Source organism: Podarcis cretensis (genome assembly GCF_951804945.1).
Source record: "Podarcis cretensis genome assembly, chromosome: 1".
Lineage (NCBI taxonomy): Eukaryota > Metazoa > Chordata > Lepidosauria > Squamata > Lacertidae > Podarcis > Podarcis cretensis.
Genome location: NC_137170.1, coordinates 35,657,773 through 35,681,691, shown reverse-complemented (window position 1 = coordinate 35,681,691; position 23,919 = coordinate 35,657,773). Strand labels below are relative to the sequence as shown.

Genomic DNA, 23,919 nt, shown 5'->3' with positions numbered 1-23,919 from the left:
CCCTCTGCTCAGACACTGGCCACACAGCTCTCTTATGTGGAATCATGACTCAAAAGTGATTCATGTCGGCCCTTCCCTGTGTTTGACCTCGGTAACTGATAGTGAGAGCTATCCTAGTAATAATGAGATTTCCTTTTTTTACCTTCCTCAACTATCCGTGGGCTGCTATGCTTATCTAATTGGTCTAATCTTTTAAAAAGCATCTTGTCATGGCTGGTTCCAGGATGGAGGGGTCACTCAGAGGAATACCATCTAGCGAGCCCCCTTCTACGCACATGAACCCAGTGGGTTTACTGGGCAGCAATACCACTTCTCTAATAAGCATTAGTCAGCCACCATATTGATTTTCCATAGTACTCCAGAAGGCCACTATACAAAAGAACATTTGGAGTAGTTTTAATGGTGGGCATCAAGCTCAGGGAAATTATTTTAAAGGATGGACCAGTGCAGATGTTGGCAGTAAGTCGTGTTGAGGTGTCGAGGCTCAGCAGCTGCCTGAAAAACCATGCGACAACACCAGGCCTGCATTTGCAGACAGCTAACTTTGTAGATTAAGTGTGCATTGGGTACAGAAATCCATCCTTTCATTTCCCCTTATCCAGTTTTCTTTCAGTTTAATTGTTTATCGAGTTGCAGTTTTATTTTAATTTTTGCCTCAAAATGTGGTGTTGGCTAACTATATGGCACCACCATCATTTAATATTTGTAAAGTGCTTACATAATTCAGTTAGAAAGGAGAAAGGTGAGATATGAAATAATGTATCCCTTCTGCCTGAATGCAACTAATTAATCCGAATGATCAGAAATTTAAGATCCATATGAATAGAAGATGTGACAGCACAACTTTCAATATTTTCTGCCAAATACACACTACTCTGAGAAATAAAATATCAAATCTTAACACTGGAACTTCCGACAGTAATGCTGGAATCAAAATAAGATGTACCTGGTTGTAATTCAACATTTAAAGTTGAGATTCATTCACTGAGTTTTCAGGATAAGTAAATTTCAGTCTATGTGCAGATAATTTGGATTTTTTTAAAAAACAAAAAATTCTTACATAAGCAAAATGGTATCTTAATATGGCAGAGGCAAAAAAGATGTGATTCTCTAAATGAAGGCTATGCCTTTTAGTTTATTTTCATAATTAACCTCCATTTGATATGGCAGATTACACCCTATTAGATAAGCTGCTCCTATAATGTCTATAGATACCTTATAGATTAGCACAGTCTAGTCTTACCCATGTCAGTAAGAGTTGTTCGCAACTAGACCTTTGCTTTAAGTTCCTATGAAAATAGTATTGCCAGTGTAGTTTTTCCATCATCAATTGTAAAGGTTAAAGGGGGGGGGGGGAGAGAGAGAGAGAGAGAGAGAGAGAGAGAGAGAGAGAGAGAGCTGGACAACTCCCCCCCCCCCAGCTTGTACTGAACAAAAGAGCTGATACACAATAAACAAACATGCATTATGGGTTGCCTTCAGCCACTTTATAGTCATATACATTCATAAATTTTGATACAGCTGTAAGAAGCCGACTTTGATGGGACAAAGCTCACAGAAGAGCTTTAGATCATAGGAGTAACCAGAGACGAAGTTTATGTTGACAATTTATCAGCAATTCTCTGTCAAAAAAAAGAAATGTTTTTAGTGTTTACCTATTAGCAGCTGCATGCAGATTATGAAATTGTGTTTTGGGGAAGAAAGCCTGCCATCTGTCTTTTCTTCAGGGTGTTTTTCTCTTCTTTTTACACTTTATCAAGTTAAACTTACAAATATCTTGTTTTGCAAAGCAGAATAGAACATGTGGTGTCCATTACATGGACAAGGACAAAGCGAAACAGACTCAGCAGCAATGTAAGTCACTTAAGTTAGGAATTTTAGAAGCACAGAGCAACTGATGCCTTGTGTGTACCATCCGTGAGAGTTATTCAGCTTTTCCATTCATTGCATTATCAGCTGGAAAGCTATTTCTCTCATTTCATTAATGCTGGAAAACTAATTAATTCATTGCTAAAAGGTTTCTTTAACAAGGACTATGTACGAAACAATGTGTTTTTGTTGCATGAGAAGCTGTCATGGAGAAAGGAGAAGATACATTTAATATCTCCTTTTTTTGTTCAGATATGCCAAGATTTTATCAATAATACTGGTTTTCTGCACCAGTACTCATCTCCAGGAAAACACACACTGTGTAGCTGCCTGGATGACACCTCTAAAAATATGAATGTTGATGATTCTGTTAAATTGGCAGAAACTGTGCACACTATCATGAGACAGGGATTTATGAATAGACAGTTGCCAGGCACTTCCATGTATAACCTGTGCTTGTATGGCAAGGCATTTATTGTGCTATAAAACCCATCACTGATTTTGGCCAGTTCAGATTGATTCTGCAGGAGCTGTAAGTAGTGAAGCCTACGGACAGAGCCAAAGGGGAAAAACATGCCAATAAACTTTTGGCTGCATCAGTACATGCTGTAGAGTTAATTTAACCACAGTTTCTTTTACCAGATCATGTAGCCATTGCCCTTCAAAACAGGAATATGTATCTGTCAGGGACTCAGCGGGAGCGCAGGGAGGAGAGGAGATGGAGAGCGAGGGGGAGCAATCCGAGGGCAGCGTAGGAGAGGATGACAGCAGCCCGATAGATTCCGTGAGCCTCTCCAGCGAATCGGAAGATTCACAGAAGGGGGCGCCGATGGGCAGGGCAAGGGGGGACCCAAGGGGGACACCCCAGAAACAAGGGGCCAGCGGGGACTCCCAGAGCAGCAGTTGGAAATCAGGACCAGCTTCCCCACCAGAGCGTAGTGGGGGGGAGGAGTCCCAGGTATCAGAGCCCACATATTCACCACCAGCGAGAGAAGAGGAGTCAGGGGTGGCCACGCCTCCATCGGAGAGCGAGGGAACGGTCAAGAGGAAAGTTGCAGGCTGGGCGCGCGCGCCAAGTTCAAATGTACAGGCGAGCGGCACAGAAGGTAGCCCGGATAGGGAACCAGGTCCTAAAGCCCGCCGGAAGGAGGGGGAAGAATCATCAGGGTCAGCGTCAGAGGAATCCAGAAAGGATGAAACCCTAGCGGGCAGGAGGGCCCAGAGGAGAAAGGAACTTAGGAAGAGGTGGAGCAAAGCGAGAGTCTTAAACTGGTGTGGAAGGGGCGGAGACTCAGACGGGACTTCGCCGGTCTAGGGTTGAGACGTAGAGCTGCGCGCTGCGGCTTTAAAATGGAAACTGAACCTCAATAAAGACTTTTGTACATAACTACAGCCTAGCGTTGGTCCTCTGTGAGCTGGGACCTAGAGGCAGCTCTGACAGTATCCAAAACAATGTAAAGTGCCGAAGCCCAGCCTTTTCTTAAATTTAGCTGTTGAAACAGGTGTTCAGGTGCTGTTTTTCCTTAACACTACAGAGAACTTACCAAACTTTCCCTTTGCACCAAACAACAACAGCATGGCAATTCAATGACTTACCGTATGTATTGTGTTAGTTAAAAGTCATTTTGAGCAGTTTCTCAAAACTGACCTGTTTCCAGGGGTTTGCACATACTTTGCCCGGTCTGACAAACAATGGTTTGGCAGAACATAGAACAAAGAGGGAGATAAAAAGAATCACAGTACACAACAGGATGATAGTGTGTGTGAACCTGAGGTTTGTTCACACAGCTGAAAGCCCTGATTGGACCATTTTTGAAATCTGGCTCATGTTCTAATTTCGTATTTTATGAATTACCAGTGACCAGGTGGTAGCCAGCATGATTTTACCTTTCAGTAATTTAGTAAATGTCTACTCAAATACAAAAAAAGCAAAAACGCTTAACGTTGTTGGACTGACAATTGTTCTGAAACATCATCACTCTACTTTACTTATAATGTGATTAATTCGAGAACAAATTACTAGTAACCTCTTCTTGAAAAAAAGCATATTTTAGGTAGCATGTTAGTTAAAGAAAATTAATCTCTCTGTGCTAAATTTGCCAGCTTTGGAGTTAATTACCTTAGCACAACAATCCATTAATAAATGTTAAGGAAGCAAGGGAAAGTTGGTCAAGTTTTTAAAAAATGCCTTGATTTCAACTGCAGATATACTAGAAGTCTATTATAATTTGTTATTGAAGATCCAAGAATGCAAATTTTGCACTGTTTTCACTTATGCCTATATGGTTTTCTTATGATTTTATTTTAGTAGCCATTCTAATTCAGGACAGCAGAATTCTGTTCCTGTGCTAGCAAATAATTGTTATGTGTGTGCTGATGACATAGCTCTACTGTCATACCCTCCGACACGACATTGCCCCAAACTGGGACACCATCCTCTGGGTACGCACTCCTGCACGAGTCACATGACCTGCACAAAATTACGGACTCGGAAAAAAGCACTTTTAGGGTGCCCAGAGCCCAAAGTCATGGACCCAAAAATATGTGTTTTGGGGAACCATGTGAAATTGCAGACCCAAAAATAAATGCTATTCTCAGGGTGAGATCTCAGCCCAAAATCGCATGAGAGCATGGCACCCAAAATAGCATCTTTTGGGAAAAGATGGGACATCCCATTTTTTCCAGGACAGTTGATGGGTATGTATTATATGATGAACCCCAGTGAAGGGGATTCACAATTAGCAGGCCTCATCCTCAACACTGGTCTGTCTGCATAGTCCCAACACATGCGAAGTGCATGTGAGTAGGCCCTGTATGCTTAATTCAGAATCCTGAGCATAGCTAGTTTTCCAGTTCTCTGTATATATGAAATGTATCTAGACTTATCTGGACAGTACAGTGAGCATGTCTCTAGGTAAGGCTACGGCCTGCTGTTGTGTTCCTACTCTGTTTCCTACGCATGTTCCCTGTGCATGTATTAGCCCTTTTCAGGTGTTACTTTCATGGTTAAGGTCAACACATGACGTGAGAGACAGCAGAGATAGGTGGATTAGCTCCACCTCCTGTCACTGTTCTGATCACCTTCCAACTTCCATGACATGAAGCAGGGAGCTTCCTGGACCCATGAAGCCTCCCCCTGTGTTTTAGAATCCTGAATTCTGAAATGCAAGGGAAACCCCCATGAGCACGGAAGTTGGATTGTGATCAGAACAGAGACAGAGCTAACATGCCCCAATGCCCCATTGTCTCCCTCATATGTTCAATTTGGAATCTAATCCCTGAAGGAGGCTTATAGTTCATCTAAACAGGGTTAATGCCATGCCCTCTGGTGTTTTACTCCTACATGGCAGCTAAGCTGGGCACAGGATTTTACAATGTTCTGGGAGAAGCTGCTTCCCACAAAATTGAGGTGTGATTTTTGTTCCTTCCCCCGCCAAACAATGGAGACAAGTTCTCAATTTCAGCTAAGCCATGAAGTTGTAAAAATGCAGTGAAAAATATCACCAAAGGGATTATGTATTCCTACAGTCATCAGAAAATGGAGCTGTAGTATAGATCAAAACCTTGGCATTGCGACTTAGCGTGGGATTTGAAGATCTTGAGATGCAAGAATCAGTTGCTGACGCTGGGGAGCATATCAACTCAAGGCATGCATTAAGGGGGAAATGAACTGTTTAGCTTACCTATATTATTCATACAATAATATTTTACAATGAGCTGTCGAGGCTTCCTATAGAATCAACAAAAAGGAGAAATTACTCATGATTTAATCCTCAGCTCTGCTCACAATTTGGTACAAACTGCTTGGAACTCACATGGCTTTTATAGTCAGCATATATGGATTTAAAACTGCCCAGAAAATCTGTTACTTCTGTATTTAATTTCAAAAGGAAAAAAGTATTAAGAATTAAATGATGACGCATGTTACAGTTAGGAAATTTGAGTTCCTTTGGTGCAGAAGTACGCAGTGTTGTGCCCTCCTGATCCCATCATGCTTGACCATTGGGAATGCTTGTTGGGAGTCCAGCAATATCAGGTTTGGAAGCTATTTAAAACTTCTACAATAGAGGCTCTAGTAGGCAGTGACTGACCAGGAAAGTGAACGTGGAGCCCAGTATGCAGTAGCTGCAAAAAGGCAAATTCCATGTTTTAAGGGATCATTAGGAAAGGGATTGAGAATAAATCTGCCAATATCATGATGCCATTATACAAACTACAACCACACATACTTTGGAATATAAATGTTCACACATTTGGAATACTTTGTTTGGGCATCACACTTCAAAAAGGAACTGGGAAAAGTTCATCAAAATCAGCCAAAATTACCATGGAGTTAGAACTCCACCTATGTAAGGAAAAGTTACAACATTTGAGGGGTTTTTGTTCAGAACAAAGTCAAATAAGGGGGATAGATGTGTGTAAAATTATGCTCAGTGTGAAGAAAATGGATAGATAAAAACATCCTCCCCCCAAATACTAGAATTTGCAGTCATCCAATGACGCTGACAGGTGGGAGACTCTGAAGAGACAGAAGGAAGTAAGGTAAAGGTAAAGGGACCCTGGATCATTAGGTCCAGTTGTGGACGACTCTGGGGTTGCAGCGCTCATCTCGCTTTATTGGCCGAGGGAGCCGGCGTACTTGTGGCCAGCAAGACTACGCCGCTTCTGGAGATCCAGAGCAGGGCGCGGAAACACTGTTTACCTTCCCGCTGAAGCGGTACCTATTTATCTACTTGCACTTTGACGTGCTTTCGAACTGCTAGGTGGGCAGGAGCTGGGACTGAGCAACGGGAGCTCACCCCGTCACGGGGATTCGAACCGCCAACCTTCTGAATGGCAAGCTTCTGAATGGTTTAACCCACAGCGCCACCCACGTCCCTTGCACAGAAGGAAGTATTTTGTCCTTATTCGTCATTATAAAATTGCATCTGAATGCCATTTGCTGGAGGATCACAAGCGGGGAGAGCGTTGTTGTGCTTAGTTCCTGCTTGCAGGTTTCCCACAGGCATCTGGTTGGCCACTGTGAGAACAGGATGGTAGACTAGTTGGGTGTGTGATCTGATGAACTCTTCTTATATTTTTAATGTCTGCAGTGGATTAGCAAAGACACAACAAACAGCATCAGCATGGCAAAACAGAAAAGGGGAGCCATCATGACGAGAGGATTTCCTTTTAAAAGTCTTACTTAAATGAAGGGACAAAAAATGTACTAAATGTAAGCTTACAATAAAGGGATCAAAAAAGTAATTTATGGAGGAGGATTTAATGTATAAAAGTTGTATCATTAGAGTTTATTTAAATCAGTAGCCATTGCATGAGATGGCAGACTCTTTTATGGATTGGAAGCAGAGGCCAGTTTGACAGTTTATGTAAAGGAGGAGAGTAAACCGTGGAGTTTTCCAAAGATCTGTTTAGGACTGGAGTCATGTCAATTATACTTAAATGTGAGATCAAGATTGAACAGCAAGATAAGACACTGGGAAAGATGGACATGGGAGTGGGAAGTAAGTTTAGGACAAACAAACAAAGTTTCATACAGGGATTCACTTAAATAATTTGTTGCTGATAAATTTGGCCATTAGTTTACAAGAATTATGCAGTTTCATTGGGCTAGGTCTAGCAAATAGCTCTTTTCTGTGAGAGCTAAAAATCACACCTCCATATTCATGCCAATATTCATGCTGACTACCTACAAACTATCTGGAACCTGGTGACAAATAATTGGAGATAACTACCATCATAGTGCCTTTTGTTTGCAAGCTTCTCAGGGGCATCTTTCTGGCTGTTTCTCAGAGACAGAATGTTGACTAGACACATTCTATGTAGGCAGTTCTTGTGTTCTTAAAATGCAGACCCACAAGGAAGCCTTAAAACTCCTTTCATTTAAGTGGTTTTGATTCAAAAGTATGTTTAAGGATGAGATGTATTGTTCCTTATGCTTAGTGGACACACGAGAAAGTCCTATTTTTTAAATAAAAAAGCACTATTGTTTTTGTGTATTGCATAATTTCCATATTGTGCAGGAAATTCCACACTATTCATTAATTTTTTTTGGTTAAACTGTTGCCGCTGGTGTGTTGCTGCATTTATCATTGGAATTTAAGCAAATGCACTAAAACAGCAAAATGAGTACATAGGACTGATTATTTCTTAATATTGAAATGTTTTATCTTCCTGTGGCACTATGGAGTGTACAAAGTGTGCACGCTTCTAATGACATTCCTTAATAGCATTTGTACCTGCAATTAATTCTTTAATAAATTTCAGATAGCTCTCTGTGCTTTCAAGCCCAGTGAAGGATCTGTGAGCACACGATGCCGTAGTGTTTTTGAAATTAAATGGCTATGAGCTTGAATCAGTGCAGGATTGACGTCTACTATATATCCCATGGAAGATTTCCAAGCAAGGATGAGATATCAGTATTAAAAATAATAAAGGATAACAAACCTTTATTCCTGGTGCCTCACACAGCTCTGCCTCCCTATCCTCCTGCTCTATAAATAAAAGTATTAAAAGAGACTCTTGCTTTGTGCATAAGAGACTGCTTGGTAAATAGAAATTAGTACTCCATGGCAACATGGACTCCCCTTCAAGCTGGGCTCTCATAAAAAGGCAGCTCTAGCGAATCCAGAAGCCAACAGCAGAGAGTTTCAGCACAGCAGCTCAGTGTTCTGCTGGGGAGAGGAAAACAGTCATTAACCCACCTTTTAACCACTTTCTTCCATTAGAGTGTGTCGCTCATCCATTATTCCACCTCCAGCACCCTCTGCTTAACTACCCGTTGTTTAATCAATTCATCGCTCTTTAATCAGTTTAGAAAAGAACAAGTGGAAATAGCCACCCACTTACTGTTGTTGGCGACGGTGCTTGGGGGTACTTTCCTGCTGCTGCTGCTGCTGCTGCTACTGCTGTTACAAGTGGCATGAACACACTCACAGAAGCTACAGGTTGGCACAGATGCGGCCAATTCCCTTTCCCTTAATTTGCCGCTGAAATGAGGATTGTCTCTCGCAACATCAAAGTAGGAATAAAGGAGAATGCCTCTAAGTGTATGCCGATTGCTTCCTTCTTACCTCTTATTAACAGCAACCAGCTCCCATACCCAGATGCAGGCACCAGCATATCCAGAATTATAAGTTAAGTCAGTGGACAAGTCGGAAGGCTTTGGGGCACCAAAGAGATCAATTTCTCCCCACCAAGTGGCAACCCCAACCACCAGCAGTCCAGGATCAACCCCGGGCATTGTAGGGTAGGAGCAGAGGAAGCTGCCTTATACTGAAACAAACCATTGGCCCATCTGGCTCAGTACTGTCTGCACTGACTGGCAGCAGCAGCTCTCCAGGGTTTCAGACAGGGAATCTTTCCTAGTTCTACCGGGGGGTGCCAGGGATTGAACCAGGGACCTCTGCCTGCAAAGCAGGTGCTCTGTTACTAAGCTGCAACATCATAGGAAGCTGCCTTGTGCTGAGTTAGACCATTGGTCCATCTGACTCATTACAGCTGATTGGAAGTGACTCCAAGTTTCCAGCAGGAGTCCTTCTCAGCCCTAACTGGAGATGCTGAGGGTTAAATCTAGGATGTTTTGCATGCATAGCATATGCTTACCCCCTGACCTATGGCCTCCCATGCAGACTTTATTGAAATGGATGTGAGCTGCACAAGAAAAAGCTCCCAGTCATTTGGCTGAGGCTGGTGCAAGAGAATCTCCCAGCAGATTGTGCCCCATTCAGGGGATCTGTCCGCGACAACAGCCTTATGGTAAGACTCTTCACCCTTCCAACCTGAAAAGACAGAGAACTTTCAGGTCGGAGTTGGTGGCAGATGCCCCTTTCAGCAAGGGGGAAATGGGGAGGAAGAGCATTGAGGATGGTAGTGGAAACTGGCTACATGAAGACAAGATAGGAAGAAAGGGGGGGGGGAAGAATAGCTGAGTTAAGGCTGGATTGGACCTTGCAGAGGAAGAAGAGAGAACTGAGCTGCATGGAAGAAGCCCACAGCTTCAGTCCCAAATGGCATCAAATTTTAAATCACACAGATTTGGAGCTTTTGGGAACCTTTGGCTCAATTTTCCACCTACTGGCTCAAGATTATATCCTCCTCTCCTCTTTCTGAAGACAGATGATTATAACAAAGCCCCATTAACCTCAGATCGCTTCCGGTGGAGGGTTAGCTCACCATGGTACTGCTCAACATCTGCCATTGTGCTCAGTGGAAGGCCTTTCTATGCAATGTGTTCTCTATTGTTGTCAAGCTGAGAGCATCCAGCATCCCCAGGTTTCTTCTCAGGGCTCCTCCAGATGACCTATTTATGAAATCCTCCTGATTTGCTGTCACAAACTTTACGTGGGGGTTAGGTTTTATCTGGTCTTTTATTGAGCATTCATTCCAATTTGCTCACAGGGTGTTTGTACCTCTTCCTGTTTATCATTAGATCATTACTCACTTTTCAGTGTGTTTCCCTAACCACAAAATATCCCTTTCTTTTTAAAAGTGGGTAGGACATTGCACTAAGGCAACAGAGCACTTAAATCCAATTTCCTGGGATGCACTTGAATCACTCCTGGAAAATATTGACAGCCTAGAGGCACCCTAAGCCTGAATGCAGCAAAGGTCCACTGCAATATATGCCCAAGGTTCTTTAGTCACTTGCCTATAGGAATTGGCAGGTGCATGCTTAACATTGTACAGATATCTGTCCCACTTTTTAATTTGTTTTCCCTTGGGGGGCTTTTATGTTGACCTTCTGGCAGTCCCCCAATGAGAAGTTCATCCTTCTCATTCACTCCCAGATTCCCTTCAGTTCATCTCAATTATGTGTCCTGTTTCTGCCTGAAGTTTGGGGGTAGTGGATATAGCTGTTCTCCTGTACAGCCACTGGGAAATGACAGATGAGCTCTGGTGGACACAGTTCAGGACACTTCCTTCCTTCAGTATCAGAGCAATTCTGCAATGAGACTCACTGCCAGGGCATGAAAACCATAGCGCTGGTTGAACCACTGGATTGGGTTGACAGATTTGTAATGTACTGGAACAAACGTGAGAAAATCTACGTCTGTCTTTGCAGAAAACAGTGGCACATGTGACTTCGATTTCCCTTCCCTGTGTGCGGAAATGCATTAATAGCAGATATTTTTGTTTTATCTAGCTGTTGCTCACTGTGTTGAGAATCACCTAAGGTAATGGTGGGGCTGTGAAGGAGTACATCAAATAAAACCATAAAAAAGGTTTTATTTCTGCCTCCCATGATAGGGATGGAGATGATACTTCTGAAGAATACTTATTATTGGTTATCTTTCCATGAAGCAAGTCTGCATAGGCAAGCACACAGAAATTCTGATTTACTGATTTTCTTTTTGCCTCCCCATCTCCTGCCCTTGCCATCATATGTGAGCTTTCCTGGTCTGGAGTGTTTCCATGCCATCTTATTTCATTTAGGGTTGTTTTTTTTCCCCTTAAAAAAAAAAATCTGTTCTGTCCTGAAGATGATTATGCCAGCTCCACAAAGGTTTGCATTGTAACTGATAAAGCAAGACCTTTCTGTAAAGTTTATTTTCACTTTAAAAGATCTGTCGGAAACCTGGCAGCAAAAGCTGCCGCTGTGAGCCCATGAATGTCAGAGTTGATGATTGCTTCATTAGAACCCTACAAACTTCAAGAGCCAAAGGCTTTCATGTTTCTTTACATGGTATTAGGGAAAATAAGCTCAAGGCATTATTTCTTTAAATGGGATTTCAAACATTCCCTCCGGAAAATAAAGTATAACTTGTTTGAATACCAGGGAGCTTGTAGGGGAAATCTGTTTGGTCAGAGTTGTGAAAGTTGGCCTGTCTCTTGGATTTTCAGTTTGGGGCAAAAAGAAAGAAAGAAAGATAATTTGCATAGCACACGTTACAAATTAGGCTGAAATTTGGTGAGAAACTGTCCACAGCTTATTTAAATATTTATGGTCTCCACTTTCATAGATTGTGTCAAGGCGGCTTAGAACATACAAAATATAATAAAAACCAGTCGATAAATATCCAGGAAGCATAATTAAAAGCACCGATAAAACAATAGTAGATACTGGCTGGTTAAAAAGAGAAAATCATATTGTGGGTGCCTGTCTAAACAGTACAGTTTTCAGAAGGTGTCTGAAAGAAGGCAAGGATGGTTCCTGCAGAATCTCTACAGCTAGGGGTTCCACAAGCCAGGGCCTGCTACACTAAAGGCTTGATCTCTACTGTAGGCCAGCCGAACCTCAGGGGTGTGGGGAACCACCAGAAGTGGCCCATCAGCGATCAGATGGTCCTTGAAATGCATGCAGCAGCATGTCAGGGACTGACTGGATGGCAAGGAGTGGTGGGAGATTCCAGCCAGAGAACCCCGTAGGGAAGCCCTAGAGGAGGAAGGCTCAGAGCCAGGGGAGTGGCAGTGAGATGCTGAAGAAGCAACAGGCTTGCGGGAGAGAGAAGAGCCAGAGGCAGGAAGCAATTCAGACTCTGGACATGAAGCCAGGAAGGAGGGGCCAGAGGCAGCAGAAGCATCCCGTATACCTGAAGGAGTGTCTCCACCACCATCGTTCAACCCAAACACTGAGGTCCAGCGCTGAGGGCCTTCTGGCGGTTCCCTCACTGCGAGAAGCAAAGTTACAGGGAACCAGGCAGAGGGCCTTTTCGGTAGTGGCACCCGCCCTGTGGAACGCCCTCCCACCAGATGTCAAAGAAAAACAACAACTATCTGACATTTAGAAGACATCTGAAGGCAGCCCTGTTTAGGGAAGTTTTAAATGACTGATGTTTTAATCTTTTGTTGGAAGCCGCCCAAAGTGGCTGGGGAAACCCAGCCAGATGGGCGGGGTATAAATGATAAATTTATTATTATTATTATTATTATTATTATTATTATTATTATTATTATTATTAATGGAGCTTGCCTTTCCTACTGTAGTAAGCTCACCTCCCCCCCACACCTTGTTTCCAAGGTCATGTAGCCCAGTACTGTCTGCTGCAAGGATGGCGAACTTGTGGCCTTCCATATGTTGTTGGACTACAACTCCCATCATCCTTGACCATTGGCCATGGTGGGCGGGGCAGGTAGGAGTTGGAGTCCAACAGCAACAGGAAGGGGACAGGTTTCCCATCCCAGGTCTACAGGCAGTGGCTCTCCAGAGTCTTTTCCATCTGGTCTTTTGAACTGATCCCTTTAACTGGGGATTCTAGGGGTTGAAGCTGAGATCTTCTGCATACAAAGCAAGTGATCTGTGCCTGAGCAGGGTAACTTCCTGCTGGTTTGCACCCGGTATTGCTACAGCTTCAGTGAAAGAAAAACTCTGAGGCTGTTTGATTAATATTCAGTTAAAGTAACATTTTAAAAATAACTTCTATGCTAGTCGCTCTTAATATGAATCATCTAAGCCACAACAAGAATGCCAAAGAAATCGAAGGTTCTTAATCTTTTTTACAGGCACAGGTTTCAGACCATCCCTAAGATGACACCTTAATAACCTGACATTAGACATATCAGTTCATACTTGAAAAGCAGAGAAATGCAGCAAACAGATATCCAAGTGTAAATCAGTTCATCTTGAATCCTTCCGCAAATGGTCTGCTCTGGAGGTCATATCAAAGAGATCCTTCTTCCAGCTTAAATCGGTCTATTCTAAATTGATCTCAGCCCAGTCTCATTTAATGCATTAATGTCTAGTTTTTTAAGAATATGATACACAGTGTAGAGAAATCCTACATACTCCAGTCAGACTAGTTCAGAGGACTGCAGCCATAGTCACCATCATATTTGTTGTATTTCATATCAAAAGAGCTCTTGAGAAATTCTCTTGAAATGAACATTCTAATTTCTTATTATACAACTGCTCTGTATTCACTCTGAAAACAGCTGCATAGTATTCTAAACCGTGAGTTGTAAACATTGATCTTTTTGTTATGTAGGCTTATATTAAATTGAGATACCTTTTTTCTTATTTGTTCCTACAATTGGGTTCCTGGTGTCAGTTTATATTTGGCTGCTTGAGCATATTTTAAAGCGTTGCTCCGTCTTGTGATGTTCTTGCCAAGAGCTTTCTTCAACCAGCCTACACTATAAGAGTTCTTGCACAACTACATTTTTTTTAAAAAAAAACACACCTAAAAACCATTTTTTCATGCCTTTTTCAGGTTCAGGTTGCACAGTGTTCACTTTAATTTTACTATATTTCTTAACCCTTCTTAAAGAACTGGTGGTCTAGAAATGCTCATTTGCTTTGGAACCTGAAAAAAAGATAAATTTATTGCTAACAGATTTGTTATTCAGATTGTCAAATGGAAAAGGTGTTCTATGGTATTTTAAAATAAAAAATGGCATGTGAGATTACCAACAAACACTGAAAGGAGAGTTTTAAGAGATCTGATTTGATTTGCTGCTGTGATGGTGAAGAAGAATTATTACTCTGGTCTCAGATATAGTGAGTGATATAATAAACAAAATGGTGTGAGTTATGATTCCGTGGCAATACCTATCCTATTAGGTTGTCATAAATCTAGGTTTTGCTATGTGTGTTCAATTTCTGTAACACAAATTCTGTATCATTGTTTATTTTCAGAAAGTGAGGTTGTTTTGTTTTGTTTGTTGTAAATTTGATTAATAGGAAATAGGAAAGAAAGCACACATTTCAAAATGAATTAATTGTATAGCTAGTAGATGCCATTCTTCAAAGGTAAATTGAGAGCTGGTACTTATAAAAGGAGAATTAAAGCTTGAACCTGCAACCCAATCTTCAATATACTGGCCTGTCCCATGATTAGGTTCATTCAGTTGAAAATGATAGTCTGTACAGATAAACAATCCTGCTACAATATCACACTATAAATTCAGGATCCTGTGTGGTGTATTGAATATTGTACAGAATATGAAATGGGCACCTCCTTCTCCACCATAAAAGAAAAGAAAAAAGCATTCAGCTAGGCTTGGGCAAGTCATGTAGCCTAAGCATCTCTCATAAGCTAGCCTACCTTACAGGGTTATTGTGAAGATGACATAGGATAGCCACATACATGGTTCCAGGAACTCTGTAGACATAGGTTGTAATACATGTGGGATAAATACTACAATTAAGTGTGATAAATGCTGCTGCTGCTGCTGCTACTACTACTACAACTACTACTACTACTACTACAACTAATCAAAGAACACTACCCTATAGGCATATAAGCTGATTATTAGTGTTTGCAAAACCCTATGCACAGTGCCCTATGCACCCTGGCAATCAGCTGATCATTTGTGCTTTGAAAGCTGTGCCATTACCCATGTAGGCAAAATCAGGTCCCCTGATGTCACTGTGGGTGGCCTCACCGGCCTGTCCAGCTTGGCCCACAGATGGTGGGGAAAATCAGGAGCAGGCCTGCTGGCTGGATCCAGTTCCCCATTCCTGGTGTATGGGGAATATATAAAACAACTTGATTTGTAAATAATTCCACTTGGAACCATGAAGACATCCCGTCTGCCAAGATACGAAGGAAGCAGTCTTTTAGATAGGTGCTTGTATTAGAATTCTTCAAGTTTCGACCCTTCTAGAAGCCTCTGGATATTGTATCTAGGGGGCATGCTGTTAAATTCATGTTCACTGAGAAAAATTATCTATTGCTCTGGTATCTGCATGTATAAGGGAAGTCTAGGGCCTCAGGACAGACAATTTCAAAGTAAATGAACTGCAGGCAGAGAAGAGCAATGTGGACCAGGATGTGTACATAGGGTAGTGATGCTTGGTGTACAAATAGGAGGATTCTGAGTACCCAAGTGTCCCTATTTTCCTCTGTGAGAAGTTGGGGAGTATGAGCTACTTGTCACCAACAGATTAAGACAGAGCATATGGCAGGGGAAAATATATATATTTGTCCAAGAAATGGTGCTTGCTAGGATCCCCACATACATCATAAACTGTGTTTACATCCACATTCAACATCTTTCTCATTCAGTTTCTCATCAGACAAAATAAAATAAACTACAGTTTCCTCAATATGTTAGCACCAGGTGAAGATAATTGAAAAATCTTTCTAACTAGGGAATGAAGTATTTCAGCACAAAAATGTGTAATATACATTTTAGTTCTGCATGGCATTATGCAGATGTTCCGTCATCTGTATAGTTACCATACATCTGCATGCATATATATTGATTTAGCACTCTGATCAATAAAATAAAACCTCCTGGATATGTTCAGCATTGCCTTTCAATCTTCATAGTCTGAAGCGGTGAAGTTGCCAGATCAGAACATTTGTGTATCTAGCCCAGTATTGCAGCTCTGACAGACAGCCGCTGTCCAGGGATCCAGACAGAGCTAGTTCCTGTCACCTCCTGACATCCCTTTAACTGGAGATTCCAGGGATTGAGCTTGGACCCTTCTGCATGAAAGCATGCACTCTATCACTGAGCTATGGGCACATGGGAAGCTGCCTTATACTGAGTCAGATCATTGGTCTGTCTTGCTCAGTATTGTCTACACTGATTGGTAGCAACTCTCCAGGTTTTCAGGTTAAAAAGGTAAAGGTATCCCTGCCCGTACGGGCCAGTCTTGACAGACTCTGGGGTTGTGCGCCCATCTCACTCAAGAGGCCGGGGGCCAACGCTGTCCGGAGACACTTCCGGGTCACGTGGCCAGCGTGACAAAGCTGCATCTGGCGAGCCAGCGCAGCACACGGAAACGCCGTTTACCTTCCCACCAGTAAGTGGTCCCTATTTATCTACTTGCACCCGGGGGTACTTTCGAACTGCTAGGTTGGCAGGCGCTGGGACCGAGCAGCGGGAGCGCACCCCGCCGCGGGGATTCGAACCGCCGACCTTTCGATCGGCAAGCCCTAGGCGCTGAGGTTGGGGTCTCTCAATTACTGGAGATGCCAGGAATTGAATGTGGGACCTTCTCTGCCATTGAACCAAAGCTTTTCCCCAAGCTATGGTCCTTCTCATAAAGGTAGTGCCCCCCCCCCCTGTTTCCCCTCCTAAAGGGCAGGCTACTTACTGGGGAAAATTTGCCAACAACTGCACAAGAAACAGAACACTCCCTTCTTTGGTTGGCTACCAGGGAAGGCACAGTGTTGGTTGACTGAAGAACCAATCTGGGAAATAGGCCATGGATCTTGCATTGTGGAATCAACAGAACTGGTTGCAGACTGTGCAGTGTGGTTATGTTTCCATTGCCTCTTTCTATCTTAGGACAATCAGGTAACATGCAGTTCAAGTTTGCCATTTCTCTTTGAAGTTTCTGATCCGATACTGTGCAGCAAAATCTAATTCAGACACCACTGAAAAAGACCAGGCAGGGTGGAAGACAGATGATATGGATATAACTGTGATGGAAACAAATTTAAGAGACTGGAATAAGATCTAGTTTATTTAGTATGAAAGAACTGACATTAGAGTCAAAGACCATCTCCAGTGTAAGCAGCTCCAGCTGAATGTGGATCTGAGTGGTCCTCAAATCAGAACCTACAAAGAAAGCACTACATTATTTGGATTCTGTTTTAAACTGTTTCCACTTGTAGTGAAATTTAATGGAATTGGCTTGGCAATGTGTGTATTACATCAGGTTTGGGGTGCAATTCTGAGGAAGCTAAAGCTAAACTAGACATGCTTTGGAGACTGACAGTCAACCTTCCTAATGTCCTTCCCTGCGGTTAAAAGCAGCCAGGGAGGAGGGGACATATTGCCCCCAGATGGGGCACTAAGTAGGGAGGGCTTAACCATGTCTAGCTTTAGAAATCCCCCTCAATCTGCTATTAGCTGGAGAGAGTCAGAAAAGACAAGAACAATTTGTGGCAGCTTTTACTAAAAAGAAAAAAGATATTGGGAGATGCAGTGATGGGTTTCCCATGTCACATCCAGTTTTGCCCTATGATACAATGACTCCAACAGAACTCAACGGAATCAAAGGACTCATTGGTGTAATTTAGTTCCACCGAGGCCCTTGGGGTTGAGACATGCTGGATTACGCACTAGATTTCTTTCTTGTTGAATCTGCTAGAGGAGGGCTTTCGACACTGAATAAATAAGCACTTGTTCAAAATCAAATCTGTTTGATATTAAGCAATACGTTACAAAACACTGTTTCGAGCATATATGCAGAAGATAAGTAGGCTTTAAATATGGCATATCTTAGTGTTTTGCCCTTGGTGTTAACGCCAACTTCAAACACATAGTAACTCTTCATATAACAATAGTTTGCATCTTGTGTTTACTACAAGATTATTTATCATGTTATTTCTAGTTAACTATTAAAAAGCAGTATATTTCCAAGCATTTACAGATTTGTATTTCCCCCCAAGAAAGCTGAATTATGATCAAATAAGACAGATAATGATAAATAAGCATATAAGTAAGCCTAGCTTGAAGGAGCAAAGTATACTATTAATGTCCCTCCTGTGAAGTTAAATCCTATTTCTTTTAGCTATTTCTTCATTAGTTAATGAGGTCTCACCAAAATGGGTTTTTAAAATGGTATTCTTGCATCCTTGCCTCTAGAAATATCTTAAAATATTCACACAGAACTTCGTCTTCTGAAGGTACACTATATATGAATTTAGGCAATAATTACCTCAGTTGCTGGGTGTCATAAACCCACAACATCCAGATAGTCATCAGTACATATATAGCTCACAATTTTCAGGCAGTTTTTAAAATGGAGAATTGTAGAAAAATAGTAGTTTATATCTGGTCCTCATTGCTTGAATTATTTTTGACACTCTGTGTAGTTGATCGCTTAAGAACTTGCTAATGGAAAATGGAGCTTTCCAGCTCCTAGTCAACATTAATAACCTGCACAGATTAGTAGTAACTAACTTCTCTTGGCTCTTGCTGTGCCTTGGTAAAAATTATCAGTGGAGGAAGTGTCCATCTTCTGAAAAATCCCTATTGTAGTTGTCACTGACAGCTTCCGTGTTATCATCTCATCATAAAGGTCCTTGATTGGATGAACCACAAAGATTAAACTCTTCCTCAGAGAGGGGGGAGAGAGAGAAACACAGTCTCTCCAGTTAAATGCAAAGGTGTTCTCTGAGGATGAAAGAGGTATTTTAAATACAGATGATTCCTTACAATTTAACAAGGTAAAATGGCTAGTTTCTTATGCCTATGCAAACAGGACACAGCTTAAGTCCTTCCATACATTCAAGGGGAAGCTGAATTAGAAATGATGTGGCTATTTTCTGCTCTTGCTTCAAAACAGTGTAGATTTTGAGAGTTGTAAATCATAGACAAAAAGGGTTTCCGGCTGAAAAATGCTGACACCTGGACTGGGGCAGGGAGCAGAACCCAGTGGAAACTAGCAAGTCAGGGCATGGGAGTCCAACAGTTTAAATAAAGGCCATTGGGCAGGGCTTGTGTCAGTTGTGTCATGTTTTTGTTCACCTAAGGCAGGTGTGGAGAACCTCCAGCTCTTCAGATGTGGTTAAACTACAGCTCCCATCACCCCTAACCATTGGCCATGCTTGCAATGGAGCTGACATAAAAAACCAGAAATTCTAAATCAGTTGCATCAAACAACAAATTCCCTCCATTAAACAAAGAGAATGAAACGGCAATGAATGACTCTTATTCATGTACCAGATATTTCTATTTATTGCACAGTACCTGGGTTGCCCCAGCAAGGTGTTGGCTGTCGAACAGGCTGATCTGTTGCTGACTCATGTATCCTGTATCAGAAATGCACAACAATATTTAAGAATGCAAAGCAGCGTCTCTGTGATATATACTGCTGGCAATTTATTTAATTATTGGTCTGTAAATTTTTCCGAATTGCAGCTATACATGTTTTATAATTTAATCCCCAAATGTTTTAAAATCAGTGTTCCATTTCTTCTATCATCACTTTAAGCACCGATCTTTTTCTTACTTGCCTTCACGTTCCGGTTTGTGTTCTCTCTCTCTCTCTCTCTCTCTCTCTCTCTCTCCCTCTCTCTCTCTCTTGCAAACAAATAAATAAATAAGCGGGCAGATAAAAAGATCAATAACCCGAGGCAGCTTGCATATTAGATTTGATAAATGTGAAGCATTTGGATATTATGTTCTTCTTCTTCTCTTCTTTCCTAGCATGAGGACATTCAGGACATGTTGACAGCCAATATTAATAAGCTTAAGACTAATACTGGCGGTGGCTAAATACAATTCTGGCAGAGTTAAGTGCTCTTTACAATAATAGCGCTGTCCTTTAAAAGGATTGCTTTCACATTTGTATCATGCATTTACTGAGATTTCCTTTTGCTGTTTGTTGTTTTGCAGGTGATTCATATAACAGGAAGGTTGCGCCTGAGAGTGTCGCTGTCCCATGGGCGGACAGTTCCTAGCCAAATCATGGGGCTTGTAGTTGTTGCTCATGCTTTGCCCCCTCCTACGATCAATGAAGTCAGAATCGACTGCCACATGTTTGTTACTCGAGTAAACATGGACCTCAATATCATTTACTGTGAAAATAGGTACAGCATTTTGGCTTTTTGTTTTGTTTTGTTTTGTTTTGTTTTGTTTTTCCAGTGTTGCGCATCTAAACATCCCTGTTCTTCTACCACAATACACATTCTGGAGGAGGGTACTGATTTCCTGTGAGGATAATGATGCCAGCTGTACAGCTATGTAGAAAAAACCCCCCACCAAGTATCTTCTTTCAGTCAGACGAGGGAGAACCTCATTTTGAGATTTGGAAAACTGAGTGGGAGATTGATTGACTGATGGTTGCCTAGAGAGTTAACGGAGGGAGGGATGCCGGAATTTAAATGTTGCTTTTCTGACTGCAAACTACTGTGGTAACCTCTGGATCAGCAGTTCGCACAGTGGAATACTGGTGCCCTTGGGAGTACATCAGTGAGTGCCTGAGTAAAATCATAACAGAATCTACCCTTTCCCACCCCATCTGCAGCAGCTATTCACACAACACACAGGCAGATAGGCATATTTTCCCAAGGGCAGGCAGTCATTCAAGTTTTTCTTAATTTTCTCTCAAGCCATATCCTATATTGGATCATTCTCAGATGGTTTTTCTCATCAATGAGGTAGAACACCATTTGTAAAGTTTGCAGCTGCACATCCTTGCCGTTTTTTTCGTAAGTACCGTTTGTTCAAGACACTTTTGGTACTGGCGATACAATGCTGAACTATGGTCCAGTATAAACAGTTTAAGTTGTCTTTAATCCGTTACAAAACATCAGCCAGGTAGCTCTCTTTGCAGTGGGGCTTTACTTTCAAACGCTGAAGTGCATGAGATATCACTTTTAGTCAGAACAGATGCACCTTCTGTTGCTTGGCTGGACTTTCAAGGAATAGGGCCAGTAGCTCAGTGGAGGAACCTGTGCATGATCATGTCATGGAAAAAAGTAATACTACAGTTGAACAGCGGGGATGTTTGCAAAGAAGCCATGGGAAAGGCGATAGTTAAGTTGGTAGTACAGGAATAGCAAGCATACACGAATTGTAGAAGCGAGAAGGTAAAAAAGTAAAAACATGTTTCCCCCCAGTTTGGGCAATAGATTAAGGCTGGCTTATATGTCAAGCTACCAGGTTTATTTCTCTCCTTCCACTGTGTGAGATACATGGGTCTTTTCCGTAGTGAAACCCACGAGTTCTGGAGCTGATAAACATTTTAGAAATCTCAGCATGGGTGATGTATGCATCACCTTTCCCTACTTTTTGTAAGTAGAGGTACACAAGTAAAGATATTTGGAGCACAGAGAGATAAGCCCTGTTCTCATCCGTCAACACTGAATGCTTGCGAATGGCAGTGGGTGGCAAAAGCAGGATCACAGCAGCATAGTCCCTGATCTACATGCATTCAATGGGTTGCTGTAACTTTGTATACGAAGTCTATAGGTTTTTCCACAAAATAGGGGACCCCTGATTTTTATGGGGTTCCTGAGCATATGTACAGTTTGTATGTGTCTGTAGCTGTGGTCATGGCAAAGCCTGCAGCAGGATTCTGTTCCCTCCTCATGCAACACATGGTAGTTGTGTGAACACAGCTGTATTATTTCAGCCCTGCAACTAATCAGAGTTTCGTGTTGACTTGAAAGACCTAGTACAGAAATTCACAAATGAATTTTATGCACATGCTACTGCACCTATCGCACATCAGAAGAAAAGAAAGAATCTTAGAGATTACAATATACTGTGCTCAAGCCAGATGACGAGTCAATAGTACGCATTGTGTAGAATGAAATTGCACGGTCAGAAGCTCTGTATGTAATGAATAGCTGACAGTGTTTTGTATCAGATTTTGTTCATGTTGGCACAGTGACATGTTAAAGTGCCCTAGAGTACAGAATTAATATTTCCCAAATATTAATAACAATGCAATAATATAATGGTCTGTGCCTTTCATTTCCCCACTAGCAAAATGCCAATCAGTTTGGCAGGTGTGTTGGAGAAAAGTCCCGTGCATTACAGCTTCCCTTGCAGGAATACTTCCCTCCTGTGGTCTCAGTGGAGGCCATGTCCCAGTATCAGGGTTGGGAATATTTTTGTCCCCACCATGATACTGCCTCCAAATTCAGCATACTTACTTTTCTCTCATACAATTGGATGACTATTAGTCACTAGGCGAGGAAATAGATGTATGCATGTTAGAAGCACAGGAATCACCTGGCCTTCCCTAATGACCTCAGGTTCTGAGGAGAGCAGACTTGGACCCTAACAGTATCTAGTGGTGACAGCCATTTATTTTGTCCCATGGAACACAATGGTACCAATGACATAGAAAGCTACCATATACCAGCTCAGGTTATTTTCCCCTCTAGTAGCCCAGTATTGTTGCTCTGACTGGCAATGAGGTCCTGACTGGCAATGAGGTCTCGGTCACAGACTCCAAGGTCTCGGTCACAGGCTTCCATCACCTGTTAACCTGATATAACTAAGGACTAGCAACATGAAAACACGTGCTTTAACACTGAATACACAGTGGCCCTGCCCCTTCATCTACAAACTGTCCTGGCTTCCATTTCTTCGTCATGCTAGAATGATTTCCTTAATTTTTGGAGTATCTGCTCTTAAGTTTCTTATTTTGGTGACTTTCATTTACAAGAACACCACATGAATGCTGAGCACTGAAACTTGGCAGTTTTCAAGAAAGCAATTTGCTTCTTGTAACTGGCTTGCCCACATTTGCTCCTGCTCTTGGGCTTCCCATAGGCATCAGGTTGGCCGCTGTGAAACAAAGATGCTGAACCAGAGGGGACATTGGCCTGATCCAGCCGGGCTCTTCTCATATTCTTTTGGAGAGGAATGTCCCTACCTCCTGTCCCAGCCATACTAAATCTGCAGTCTGTCATGAATGGGATTTGGGCGGGGGGAGGCTGTCCAGCTTCTCCTGGTCCACATCAATTTTATGAGACTTATATTCTACCCCTTCCCAAACTGCAAAACATGACAATTGACTGGAGACAATTTGGTCTCCATCAATCTACACAAAAGTATGTGTTATCCCCTCTGGTGGGGGAGAATAGAGGAAGCAGAGTATCGTGGTTTTTCCTGCTTCCAAATGATGTAGGCAGCAGTCGTGTGTACACACACACACACACACACACACACACACACACACCACCTTTCACTTTAGTAAGTGATTTTTGCCAGATAGTGAGAACCTGCCAGGTAGTTCCCTAATTCACTGCAATATTTTTATCACACCTAGTTCTTACTGTCTCTCAGAGTGACTATAGGGAGTAACACTCTGCTGGTTATCTCTGCACTCTAAATGTGTGAACCCTGTTTGTACTTTGATAGCTCTATCTCTAAACTAGTCTTAAACCTCTGCCATAGGGGAGCAGCCCTGCAAAATGTACCCTTGGGATCTTCATGGCTAAATGTTTCTAAAAGAGGCATTTGTGGGTGGCAGAATTTAAAGCATAAAAATGAATTATGTCTTCTAAATGAGGGGTGTGTGTGTGTGTGTGTGTGTGTGTGTAGAGAACCTATTTCAAATGTTTGTGCAGACGAGGCTGATTCACCCAACATGATTTTCAATTTTGAGGATTCCCCCCCTCCCTTCTACTGAAGCCTGAGGACATTGACATCTGGACAATCAATGACAGAGACATACACATACAGAGA

The 23,919-nt window shown here is 42.1% G+C and overlaps 1 protein-coding gene and 1 long non-coding RNA gene across 12 annotated transcripts in view; both read left to right on the top strand.

The window, feature by feature from the left end:
- Nucleotides 1-23,919, top strand: part of NPAS3 (neuronal PAS domain protein 3) — a 637,919-nt gene that overhangs the window by 592,362 nt on the left and 21,638 nt on the right. For all 11 annotated transcript variants that reach the window (XM_079954436.1, XM_079954435.1, XM_079954432.1 and 8 more), the window contains one exon: nucleotides 20,110-20,303. In XM_079954436.1, the coding sequence (XP_079810562.1) occupies nucleotides 20,110-20,303 (194 nt within the window). The remainder of the gene's footprint in view (nucleotides 1-20,109; nucleotides 20,304-23,919) is intronic.
- On the top strand, nucleotides 4,773-8,388 carry LOC307204544. The gene is made up of 2 exons (XR_013833739.1): nucleotides 4,773-5,278; nucleotides 8,137-8,388. It is a non-coding gene; the product is annotated as an uncharacterized lncRNA (long non-coding RNA).